The 12,812-nt window shown below is 38.7% G+C and overlaps 1 protein-coding gene across 3 annotated transcripts in view; it reads left to right on the forward strand.

Moving 5' to 3' along the window:
* Positions 1-12,386, forward strand: part of RAB27A (RAB27A, member RAS oncogene family) — a 29,616-nt gene extending 17,230 nt beyond the window's left edge. For 2 of the 3 annotated variants that reach the window (XM_039723440.1, XM_039723439.1), the window contains 5 exons: positions 5,679-5,851; positions 7,405-7,490; positions 8,115-8,218; positions 8,904-9,027; positions 10,031-10,323. In XM_039723440.1, coding sequence (XP_039579374.1) covers positions 5,699-5,851; positions 7,405-7,490; positions 8,115-8,218; positions 8,904-9,027; positions 10,031-10,229 — 666 coding nt within the window. In that variant the 5' untranslated portion in view covers positions 5,679-5,698 and the 3' untranslated portion in view covers positions 10,230-10,323. Of the gene's footprint in view, positions 1-5,678; positions 5,852-7,404; positions 7,491-8,114; positions 8,219-8,903; positions 9,028-10,030 lie in introns of all 3 variants that reach the window. The other variant, XM_039723441.1, reaches the window with a different exon arrangement.
* The last annotated feature ends 426 nt before the right edge of the window (positions 12,387-12,812 follow it).

Below are 12,812 nucleotides of genomic sequence, written 5' to 3' on the forward strand. Positions count from 1 at the left end.
ATGTAATTGCAAAACTAACTGTTATTTCATTTCTTGGCTTCTCCATTCCTAGTGTCTCTTGGTTTTCTGGAAACATAGTCCAGAATCTGCTGTTTCCTTGCCTGGCCTGTTGTGCAAGGTTCTCACCACATCAGACCTGCTGCTTCTCTTTTGTGCCCCCTTTCTGGGTGGGATTATAATTTCCTGTATCTCCTGTAGAAACTCATTCTCACAGTGCTTTGTGTGCCCGTCAGTTTGTGCTCTCAAAATGCTGCAGTTGCAGCAATGCTGAAAAATGGTTGTAGAGCACCTTCAGCCAAGTAAAAGTGACATCAGTGTTTGGAGGCTAAAACATTCTTCTGTATCTTGAGCACCCTTAAAATTAGTTAGATCTTTCCAAGAAAGAGGTTCTCCTTAGACAGTGATCCTGCAAGTCATTGGAATTCCTCTACAGTTGAAACTAAAAACATTGTAACAGTAAAATGTGTAAAGCAATTGAAAGTAACCAAGTAGTATTTTTTTTTCATGTTTATGTTACAGAAAAGCCCCAGAAGTCACAGAAAGTGTCATTTTGACCAAAACTAAAGCAGGCCAGGTCATACATTTTCCTAAGAAAAACAATAGTGCAGCTCAGAACATTTTGGTGAAGTGCATATTCATCAGTTCTCTTCCCCCAGCACAGCAGGTACTTGAGCTTATGAACAATTGTTGTCATGATGTGCTACATTACGTTTGTACAGATCTGGCAGGTTTTAACAAAGTGCTGACTAAGCAGGAGCATTATTTAAGTCTTTGTGCCTTGTTTGGACAGAGCTGGCTGGTGATTGACCAGTTCTTCAAGCTCTCAGGTGCTGCTGGAGCCGTAGAGCAGGGTGAGGCCATGCAGTGTGCTTTCCACGCTGAGCAGGAATGTGGCTATTGCCTCGCTGCACTGTGGTGGCACTGCTGTGACAGGATTACTGAATGTACTCCTCTGCACTCTGGATCACTTCTCAGTTTTTCTGCTGGAACAGATGGAGTGACACATAAAACACTCTCAAAGTTTAATTTTGTGTAGTGCCTTGGTGAAAAATTTTTTTGTATGAATTGATGTGCACTTGTAGAATAATCAAATCTGTACAAATGCATTATTGCCCACTGAGAGACCTGTAGTGTCTTCTTTTTCTCTCTGGGGTGAATTTTGGTTTCATTTTTCCCCAATACCCATGTCAACTCTAATCACAAGCATGGAGCCTCAACAGAAAGGAAGCAGTTTACATTAAAGACTGCTCTATTCTCAAAGAATGTAAAGCTATAACTGAACAGGTGTGATCCATATACTCCATCATTAGTGCATTTTTGAATGAAAACCCCTGCTGGGAACAATGTAATTGTTTAAAGGTGTGTGGGTGATTTTGCAGCAACTTTAGATCTGTTCCAAGGTAGGTCTTGCACAAATCTCTTTTGAAATGCTGTTTGCCTCTAGGAATAAAAGGGACATGTGAGCTGTGTAATTGCTTGCCAGCCATGCAGCGAGGCAGCACCCTCCTAGCCACAGACATGGGCACACCTCTTTATCTCTGAGCACCCATCAACGTGGATGCAAACAGCTGACACGTAAGCCTCTTGGCTGTGTGCTGAAGAGGTGGTGCTGGCAAAGTACTCCTACTGGAAGTACTGTCTCCAGTGTGCCCTAACTATTCCTTTTGCAGAGTTTGGGGTAAGTGGTATGCCTTACTTTAAACTGATGTGCTTCAGGATTGTCTGATTAGGGGCATGTTGAGATTTCCTGAATTTTACTGTGTGTATATGTACATGTTTTTATTTGCAGATCAATGCTTTTATTGTTTTTGGTTTTGGGTTGTTTGGTTTTTTTTTTGGCTTGTGTTTCCATGTATTCATCTCTTTTGCATTCTTCCTTTTTCCTTCTTTCCATCAGCTCAGTAGCAGCACAAGAGTTGCATGTTTTGTGTAAGGCCAGTTCAGGAAGCATATCCCCTATTCCCATACTGCACGCCAAAAATGCAGGAGAAATCCTGCATGCCCTGCCAATTTCCTTAATTTATACAGGAGCAAATCTGCCATAGTCTGGAATGTTTTATCACACAATAATGCTGTGGTATCTGTGTCCCAGAGGCAAAAAGATGAACCCATTAACACTGATGTCTGTAATGGGAAAGTCCCTCAGACTAGGAAATGCAGGGAACAAGAGGAGCACTTGATTTGGAGAGAATCCCTTCTTGATAAGGCCTGATCTGTGTGTGTGTGTGGAAGCTGCAGTGCAGCAGCTGTACAGGCACGGCTCAAATGCTGGCTGTGGGGGTCCTGTCAGCCATGGAAAAGGCCAGTGGAGCCTTTCCAGCTCTTGTTCATAGCTCTTATTCCTCTGCATACCAGGCAAAGTGCAAAGCCAGAGCTGAATGGGATTTCAGGAGGGATTTACAACAGGCAAAACTGTGGAGGGCTTGATGTGGAGCTTAAAACTGTGTCCATTTGTGATTTTTTTTTTTTTTTTTTTTTTTACAAACCAAGGAGTTCTTACTCTTAGAAGCAAGATTTGGGAATGATTTTGTTTTGGTGACTGGTGAATTCTAATAGTATCATTAGTGTTTTCAGAATCTTCCTTTTCTACCTCCTACTCTCCTGATATATGAAGTGTGGAAAAGTGGAAGGAGAGACTGGAGAGTGTGAAGCTATAAAGCCTAATTTTAAAAAAAGCAAAATTGGAAGGAAAAAATGGGATGGGTTTTAGTAACAGGCGCATGATTTTTAAAAGCTTCACAGAAGTTTCTGCTCTGAATATACTTTACAGTGAATATGTTCTTATTTCTGTTATGTGAAACTGAATGTGTCTGGACACTAGGACTGCAGGTCTCGGAAGTGGAGGGTGGAGATCACTTTTTAAATATTTGTACAGGGAGGAGGACAAGGCTTGAAACTACTATGAAAATAGCTCTTTACATGTCTCCGAGGATAGGTTAACTGTGCAGGGTTTCACAAGAACCACTCCCTGGAGATATTTGAATAATAGATTGACATTATGGGGTGCAGTGAGAGGTGTGTGCATTTCAAAACCAGAGGAGAAAATTTCCTTCTCAAGCAAATCTTTTAGAAGGCCTTTTTAGAATTCTTCTTGTGAAGGGTTCCTCACCCTCTGTTAGTCCTTTGGAAATTGTATTTTGTACTGACCATAGGGAAAATTGAGTGGGCCAAATGATGAGGCATGTGTGTCCTGACAGACACTTTACAAATCAGATATGATACTAGGAATACCCAAAGCCTAATCTTGACCTTTCTGTTTTGGCCAGAGCTTGCACACAGCCCTGTCCAGTGGAAGATGCAGCTGAACTGTAACAGTTCCCTACATCTCCATGGCACAGCTGCAGTGCCCTTCCTTCCTCTGTGTGGTATTGCACAGGGTGCATGGTAAATCAGCAGTTATCAGCTGCACTGACATTGGTACTTGTTGTTAAACATATTCTGTACACCTATAGCCACCCAACAGAAAACCAACAGGGCAAGGCAAATACCTCTGTGCAGGTGGCATAGCACAGTGAAAAGCACGAAGCAAGGTTGTCTTTGTGTAATATACTGGCCCTAAGATTTACATCTAAGTTTTTTGAAGCAACAATTAATTTAGGGACCCTGAGACTGAAAGAACATGTGCTTGAGTAGAGGATGAACAGCTCTTAGCCCTTTGAGAACATGAGGGCAAAGGAAATGTGTGAGATGGAAGTCTAAATCAAATGCAGTCTTGAGAAAAATCCATCTTTGTTTTTTAAAATACTTTTTCTTTTCTTTTGGTACATGTCAATGAAAAGACTTTGACAGAGCTACAGGGTAGGTGATCTGGTTTTACTTTTTTTTTCCTTCACCAACAGGGGAGAGGATTTAATAAATGAAACAAGGCCCCCCCCCCCCTGCCCCCAAATGATTTTTGCTGATACATGTGAGTGTGTCCAATGGATCAGGGTTCTTAATTTCTTCTGAAAATCTTCTTGTGTCAGTATTTGGGCTACCTGTTCAACTTGCTTACTTGAATATGCTGTTCCTTCAGACCTATGTGGTGGATGCAGTCCTGCAGTCGTGGTGCATTTATGTAAAAAGCTCCCTTTTGCTGCAGGGCTCTCCCTTTCAGCCTTCTGTTCTATTGCAAAACTTTGGTTAAAACACAGCAGTAGGATGTGAATTAGCTGGCTGTGGCGTAGCAGTGAGTGTGAACTCTGTCACCTAAACCCCCTTCCTGCAAGCTGTTACTGGCATTGATGGCATAATGTGAAATATACACTGGCCGGGAAAGGGAGACTTCAGCGCTTCTCTGAAAGGGAAAAAAGTGTCAGCTGCTTTCCACTAACTCTTCAGGTGAAGAATATCTGGGGTAAATCTGACCAGTGTCTGCTTTTTGGTAAGCTGCTTATGGCCACATCAACCAGACACGGTTCTGACTTGTAACCAAGAGAGGGACAATTATAAAGGTGTGAAGCTTTTAAGATGGTTACGGTTTTAGCTGAATGGTGGTGATTGACGCCCACATGCTGGAGACACAGTGTGTCCTAGACGTCAAGCTGTGAGTTGATATTCAAGAAATTAATTGGTGTTTTTCCATTGATGCAAACTACTGCAGTGTTTGACTTGAAATTAATATCTTTATCTAGTTCAAGCTACAAGTAGCTCCAAAAATATGTACAATTAAAACAGCAGATATTACTCTTTCAAAATTTTATTTCATAATCTATTTTTTTTGTATTTTTGGAATTTTTTCTGTCCTTCATAAGAGGCAATTTTACACGAGGCTTCTGTTGCTTTTAAAGTGGTTATTTTAGGCTTATCTTTTCATGTTCATGTCTTTGAACACAGCACAAGGCAGCTCTCTACTGTTTGTTTTGGGGGAGGGAGGCTCAGTAGCTACTCAACAGGAAAGTGCCAGTGCACTTACATCAGCTTTTCTAGTACACATGGAATTTGCCAGTGATTTTTGTTACACATTTTAGTTGTTCCTGCACTTAGATGAGACTATAGAGAATATGGTTATTTTTAAAAAGGCAGAAAAAAAAAGAGAAATTTCTTAAATGTGTAATGAGCCATGGAAAAAATGTGTGTGTTTGTTTAATGTCAATTCAGGATCAAGATTTTGTTTGAATGGCTAGCTAGCTTCACAACACAAACTTTAAAAACTGAAGATTCTTCCTCAAAACAAAAACCTCGACAAGAAGAAAGTCTTATGCAAGACTAAGAAATAGCTATTAATAGAAAATTACTTTAAATTTTGTTTAAATATAATTGGACAGTCCAGGATTTTTTTTTAATATATTACTAATGCCATGGTGAGTATGAGACCAGAATTGCATTGCTAGTACAATTAAGCAGCTTTTGCCAGCTTCCAGGAGGATTAAAAACAGTTTTGCAGTTTCTGTTATAGATAGCTTGAATAGTTTGACCTTGATTTTCAGTCTTGCCTGAAGAAGTTAGAATTGTGTTGTCTTCCCTTTCCAGTAAGAGGAATGTAATAAAACGAAAGATGTACTTTTTCAGTCATGGCTGCATTTGATATTGGTAATTTGTGTAATTGAGAGTTTAGAGTGAAGTCAGTGTAAAGGAGCACAGAACTGGCCCCACCACCTGCTCCTTTGTAGTTCAGGGAGTGATTTGTATTTTAGACATTTGTCAGAAGTCCTGGCAGAGCTCTGGACTAACTGTTCCTTTTTGCTTTGCTTTTCAAGGTGCCGCCTGAATTCTCACTATGTCTGATGGGGACTACGATTACCTCATAAAATTCCTAGCGCTTGGTGATTCTGGAGTAGGAAAGACCAGCCTTCTTTACCAATATACAGATGGCAAATTTAATTCCAAATTCATCACAACGGTGGGCATTGACTTTCGGGAAAAGCGAGTGGTGAGTTTGTACGAAGAATGTGCTGCTTAAAAATGGTGTCTGTGTGTAGGCCTGCAATCAGTGTTATTGTGTGCTTCATTTTGTGACAGGAAAGGCCTCATCTGACCTGGCTGTTTTTGTCATTGCTGTGTACAGACTCATTTCCCCAGAAGTTAAAGAGCTGATTCTAAGAAACCACTTCTTTCTGCTCAGCAGATGTTGATGAGTGTGTCTACTCTGTCACTTGTGCACACAGTACCTGAAATAGCACTTTTACTGTTGAACTCTTTTCACCAGGAAGGACTGAACTGTAGTAAAATGTTATTGCTGGGTATGAACTGAAATGGCTACTGAACAAAGGTGCAGTTTTTAAACATGTGCATGAAATGGTACATGCGACTGATCTGGCTTCCTAAGCAGTCGCTAGCAGAGAAGAATGATGAAATATAAGGTTGCTTTTTTCAACCCCTGAATTGTTATTAAACTAAGCAAATGTACTTCTGATATGAAGCTGAGCACTAGAATACCATAACCAATTGGATGCTGGTCGTTACTGCTCTGAGAAATGGAGTTGGCACAAGTTTTTTGTTGTTCCATACAGGTATTAAATGTCTTTCATTGTAGCCTGGTGATTTCCTGTGTCCAGAAATCTGGATGGTGTAATGGGCATTGTGCAGACTGGCTTTTGGTGCACGACATGCACAACATCTAGTTCAAGGACTAGATATCTTAGTTAAATGCCAAACTGGTCTCTTGTCCCCTTTGTGGGATTGTAAACATGGTGGTTTACTTGATCAGCATATTAGATAACTCAGGATAAGGTTTAGGCTTCAGAGCCTGAATCTTGTAATATGAACTTGCTGAATTTGTGGAATTCTAAAGATCTGTTTGTAGCTCTTGTAAGCTTAGGTACAATGACATTTGAAGGTAATGAAGATGACTTAACTCGAAGCATTCTAAAGAAGAAATGAATCTATTTTTATCTGATCCTTCCAAGACTAATAGATGCCCTTATTTATTTTTTCATGCTGAGAAAATGCTTCAGCTTTTATTTTTATCATCCAATTTCTGCTTTATAAGCTGTGATCTGATAAGATCTACCCTCAGCAATTTTTCAGCAGCATTTTGGCAGCTCAGTACAGATGTCATTATCTCTTGTGTATATCCTGTTTGCTAATGAGGTTCTGCTATTGCTACAAATGCATCGCCAGATTGCACTGTTGCTTTCTTATGTTTTATTTTGAACATGATGTAAGGTAGTAAAAAACCCAGAAAATCAAAATACAAAAATTAATATTGTCTTGTGGCTCTAAATATCTGTCTGGAGTCCCTAGTCTATTGGGCCCTGGTTTTGCAATTTCCCTTTTACCCTTATTTTTAAATATTGAATTGGATGCAATATTAAAATGCATCTCATACTACTTTTGCCTTACAAAGCAGAGGATTGAGTTGTTGAGTTGGGATCTGTGCATCAGCAGTGCTAATTTTGCTGCATTTAATGACTTTAAATGCCAGTTCTTTTGTGTTCTGTAGCAGCTGGACTGGTAACAGTATTGCAAATTTACCTTTTCCAGGTGTATAGACCCAATGGGCCGGATGGTGTTGGTGGCAGAGGACAGAGGATCCATCTTCAGCTCTGGGACACTGCAGGGCAGGAAAGGTATGGCCCAAGATTGCAATGGGAACTTACTGTAAAGGCAATGGAAAGCTTCCTATGAGTACCCATGAAATTCTAACTGTCATTTACAACTGTAGAACACCAAACTGTAATTCTTGTTTTTCAGTCTTTGTTTTCATAGCCAGCATATATAGACACTTTAAATTTTTTTTAAAGTCTTTTTAAAGTTCTTTTAAGTTTCTGTAAATATGTTGATGTCTTGGGAAAGTCAGACAGGATCTCAAAGGATTCTTTTCTACTGGCCTATCAAAAGACTAGCATTCTTGTGGTTGTTAATCTTAAATTCAAGGACTGATGTGTATAGGGGATAAATTTTTGCTCAAAGTTAGAATTTTATTATTGTTTTAATTTTTGAGTCTTGATCAAGGCATGTTTTATAGTAGAAGACTGTTTAAAGCTCTCACACTCAAGTCTCCTTGATGCCTTAGGCCTTGATGTAATGTTAGCAATTTTTCTTACACAGTCCCTGCCTCAGCAAAACAACTATGAATATTTCCTTCTGGTTCATTCAGTCTTAAGTTACCTCAGTTCTTCTATGATTGTAAGCAATTGTGTTTTCAAAGTAACTTGTCAGATGAACAAATTAATTTTGCTTTGCTGGTCTAGGTTTCGTAGCTTGACTACTGCTTTCTTCAGAGATGCCATGGGGTTTCTTCTGCTCTTTGATCTGACAAATGAGCAAAGCTTTCTGAATGTCAGGAACTGGATAAGTATGGCTTTTTTTTTTTTTTTTTACTTTCTTTGCATGGGTGGAATGGGTTGTGGGTGTTATATTTGTAAATATGGAGTCTCACTGAGAATTAGAACTTAAAATACTGGTTTTTATGGCTTTCTTAGTAAAATAATATGTTTATTATAATTGTAATAGCTGCTAGTGATGAATTCTAGGGCTCACCTGAAATTCAGTTTTGCCTACTGAACTTGGATTTTAACCTACAAAAGAAAGCTGAGACAATATCCTATCTCTGGTCTGGTGCTGTTCAGTAATTTAAGTGTGTGGGGAGCCTATGCAAAAGTATTTTGGCTCACCTGGAGCTTTGTCAGCAAAACAAATGGAAGGCAAATGTTACTTGGCCAGAATATCCAGGCAAAGGAGTTCCCAAACTGCATCATCCATCTGGAGAGGGAAGTAGATCCTTTCTTGGCTCACAATAGATGCTTAGTGAGTGTAACTCCTTCAGCTGCAAATACACAAGTTTCTGTGCTAACTCTGCCAGGCTTCTGTTTCCCTGGGTTTTTCACTGGGTATGTGACAGTGGAAGTCCACGTGTCCTCTGGCTCCTCAGTGCCAGTGGAGAAGTGCTGTGAGCCAGCAGAGCAAGCTTGGTCTGTGGTGGTGTTCCTAGGGAGTGTGAGACAGTGACTCATGGCCCCTCTTCATGTTGGTGCTGCCAGGTCAGCTACAAATGCATGCATATTGTGAAAACCCAGACATTGTGTTATGTGGGAACAAGAGTGACCTGGAGGACCAAAGGATGGTGAAGGAAGAAGATGCTAAAGAACTTGCAGAAAAATATGGGTAAGTAACTTTCTTCCAATTATTGCTGTGATTAAAGCAGAATGAGATTTTCTGTAATGCTTTTTTCTGTATACTGAAAGGTTATTGTGAGAATAAGCATTTTAGAATGCTTAACTGCGTGGTATGATATTTTGTTTTCTGTCTGAGATAAATATTTTCTTCATTGCTTAAAAATAAGTACTTAGTATTGCAGTCATCTTACACTGGAGATAGAGTAATCTTCTTTGCTTGGCAGTAAACAGTGTAAATTTTCACAAACATTTTGGAAAAGAGAGAATTTAGAGAGGCAGGTGAATAATGAGGTCACTTCTTTGCTCTTACCTATGTTGAGGTATCTGCACTCTCACAGGCTCCCAGGGAGTCTGAAAACTGAGTCAGACCAGTGGGAAGACAGGGCAGCCTTGCCCTTCCCCTTCCTGCCAGGCACGGGTCATGTGCCTCTGAAGGAAGTATGTGAAATCTTTGTTCCTATCAGATATTAATTTCTACTTTTATACTGCCTTAACTCTTTCATGGGTCTTATCTTTGGATTACTTTTGCATTGCACTGAGAATCAGAAACACTTTTCTGAAAGAAATAGTCTGATGCATTTGTTGTGTTTTAATTCATATAGTGGAGAAATTTTCTAGCACATGAACTGGACTTCTTCTCAAATAAAAGCTAAGTTAAATGATGTGCTCCAACCACTAATCCACCTTTTTCTGGAGGGTTAGAGTAGAACTGCTCCAAAGTAAAGCCCACAGGACAGGCAATAGTGGGAACACTGGCTCCTTAGTGCAAGCTGCCTTGTTCTGCAGGTCTTCTGCTGTGTCCTACCTTCAGTCAGCCATTTCATTAATTTCTTTTGCATTTCAGACCACTGAGCACTTGGTGTGTCTCTGCTATGGAGTAGCAGTGACAGTGTGAGTTCTAAGAATGTGGCAGTAATACTGTATTTTTTTGTTGCTGTTGTTCTTTGAGTGACAACTGTATGATGTAAGGTTATATTTTTTGTCTTCTGCAGAATCCCATATTTTGAAACCAGTGCAGCAAATGGGAATAATGTAAGCAAAGCCATTGAAACTCTGCTTGACCTCATTATGAAGCGCATGGAACGATGTGTGGATAAATCCTGGATCCCTGAAGGGGTGGTGCGCTCCAATGGGCACAGCTCTACAGAACAACTGAATGAGGAGCAAGAAAAAGGCAGATGTGGCTGTTAGCCCAGTTACAATTAACTTTAATGTGTATGATACAGTACAGTTGCAGCTTACCTGTTTAACTTTGGGACAAATTGCTTTGTGTAGTTATTTAATGAGCTATATTAATTACTGATATGAATTTTTATTTGCTTTCTCTCAAACAACCCTGATCTCCACTTGTTTATATGCAGTTTATTAGCTGTGGCACAGAAGTTTAATTTGGTTTAGCACTGGATGTTCCTCTAATTCTCTGCTTGGGAGGAAAGGGGAAGAAAGGAATTTTCATTACCAAATTCAGAAACATGTCTCTATGGGCAGCCAGAAGGGGTAGACTTCTGAGTTGAAGGGTTTGCAGTTGCCCTTGGCAGTCTCCATTAACTACACAGAGTAGCCATTTAGATTAGATATTGTGACAGCTCTTGGTGTCTCCTAACAGCAAGATAACCAACTTGCTTCTTGGTTTTAAACAGAAACATTTAATCATTTCACCAATTAATAACAATCTTAAAGAGCACATCCTGTGTTTTCCACAAAAGCCTGAGAGTAGTTTTTCCCTGCTCTCCTAATCCATCAGTTTTCAGTGATGAAAACCAAAGGGAAGCACTTCAGTACAGAATAAAAATCTCCAGAGAAGCACAGAGGTGTGCACACAGAGCACTTGGGGCATGTCATGTCATTGAACATGTAAACTACAACTGTACTATATGAAATACATCCAATGCAGCCTATGAGACCTCCTGACATCATTTGTATTTCTAGAACATGCATGTATGTAAATTGATAAGTAAATGGCATAACTGTTCATCTGTTATGTTTCTTTCATATTGCTACTCATGTTCTAACAGGAATGTAGGGCAACCTAGATGTCAGGAAAATTTCATCAGAGTTGGTGCTTTGCACTGAATCTGTTTTACCAAACACAGATTGAGAATGTTTCTTCAAATTTGGAATTGAGAAATGAATGATTATTGTCTTCTGGTGAGATGCAGCTAAGATACTAGTCCTGTAGATCAGTATTTCTGAATTTATAATGCTCATTTTATTCTGCCAACCTTTGTGTCCTGAACATCTTGGTTATCATATAGTAATTTATGGCTTGTTCATTTCCTTTAGATTGTATTTTAAAAAAGAATATAGTTACTTTTCTCTCCCCCCAACTATGGATCACATAAATGTAATTTTTGGTTTCAGTGGATCGTGTTACTCTAACCATTTTTATTTATTCATATGACCTAGGAAACAATCAGTATTTTTTGGGCTTTTGCCCAGACTGATTTATAAGATGTGCCTACCAAACTGTTTTCTACCCTGGCAGAGATTGTATAATTGTAAGGTGTTGCCAATTAAAGTCATAACATGCCAAATTGAGTCTTGTTACAGACCTTCCAGAGCAGCTTGTTTACAGCACTCCAAAGCTATTGCTTCTTTAGAAATTATGTATTTATTTATTTAAATATTCTAGCTGCTGCAATTTCAGGCAAGTATTGATACCAGTTATGAACATGAATTGCAGCATAACAAAGTTTTTGAAGGAAGGACCAAAAATGTTTCTAGAATAGGATCTAAGGAAAAAAAATATTTGATGTAGCTTCTGGTTATATCAATAAATACAAGAATAAGTATTTAAACTTGGTTCTTAAAATATTTTACACAGTAATGCATTGTTCTTTAACAAACACAATGTGTAAATATTAGATTTTTATCACAGCCTACACAGAATATTTTAAAAGTGCAATATAATTTGACTGCTCTGGGGCTAGGATAGAGGTAAAAGAAATTTATATGAGTATAGGGTTTTGGTTTTTTCTACTCCACTTCTAAAATGCTTGTAGACCGGAGTTACTGTAGTTTAATTCAGAGTGCCTTTTGAAGTTACCATCATGTTTCTGACCAGCAGAGTAAGAAACTCTAGTGTAAGACACAATACATTTCAATGTACTTCAGTGTCTGAATTTCTTTTAATGTAACTCTTTGGTTTTCAGAGAGTTGCAGTGGAACTTTGTCATGCATTAACTTAAAATGGGAGTTTTTGTGCTTATAGCTCCATCCAGTTCCTGAAAACTAAGGATTATCGCAACCAGCTATTGAGCTAAGTGACTACTGAAATAGTGTAAAAATATTTCCTTTTGAATACTTATGTTTAAATTGGATATTAAATATTAAATACTGAAACTGTCATATTTGTGTCATGCCTATTATTTGTAACTATTTACAAAGAGGATCTTCATAAAATTGCCTTGATGTCAGCCTTTGAAATGTGCCATAAGATATATCTGTTTGAAATATTGTGTGACAAAACTTTTGTTCCCTTTTAAACTCTCATGAGAAATTACAGTAAATGTTTCTTGACAGTAAATTACACTGCTCTTACTAGACTAGTACTGGCTTTAAGAAACAAGAATTCTTAGGAGATGTGAAATTGCTATTTCAAGAAAAGTTGTTTCCTTTCAGTGTCAGATGGAGACATTGATCTGTAATTGAACCAAGTTTTGGAAAGTGTTTCCCTTAAGATGGATTGTCCCAGGATTTCTTATAATAATATAAAATAGTTAAACATTTCTGATATTAACTTTGCTAGCACTCTTGAACTGAATTGTAACATTT

Source organism: Passer montanus, unplaced genomic scaffold, assembly GCF_014805655.1.
Source record: "Passer montanus isolate IOZ18808 unplaced genomic scaffold, ASM1480565v1 scaffold5, whole genome shotgun sequence".
Lineage (NCBI taxonomy): Eukaryota > Metazoa > Chordata > Aves > Passeriformes > Passeridae > Passer > Passer montanus.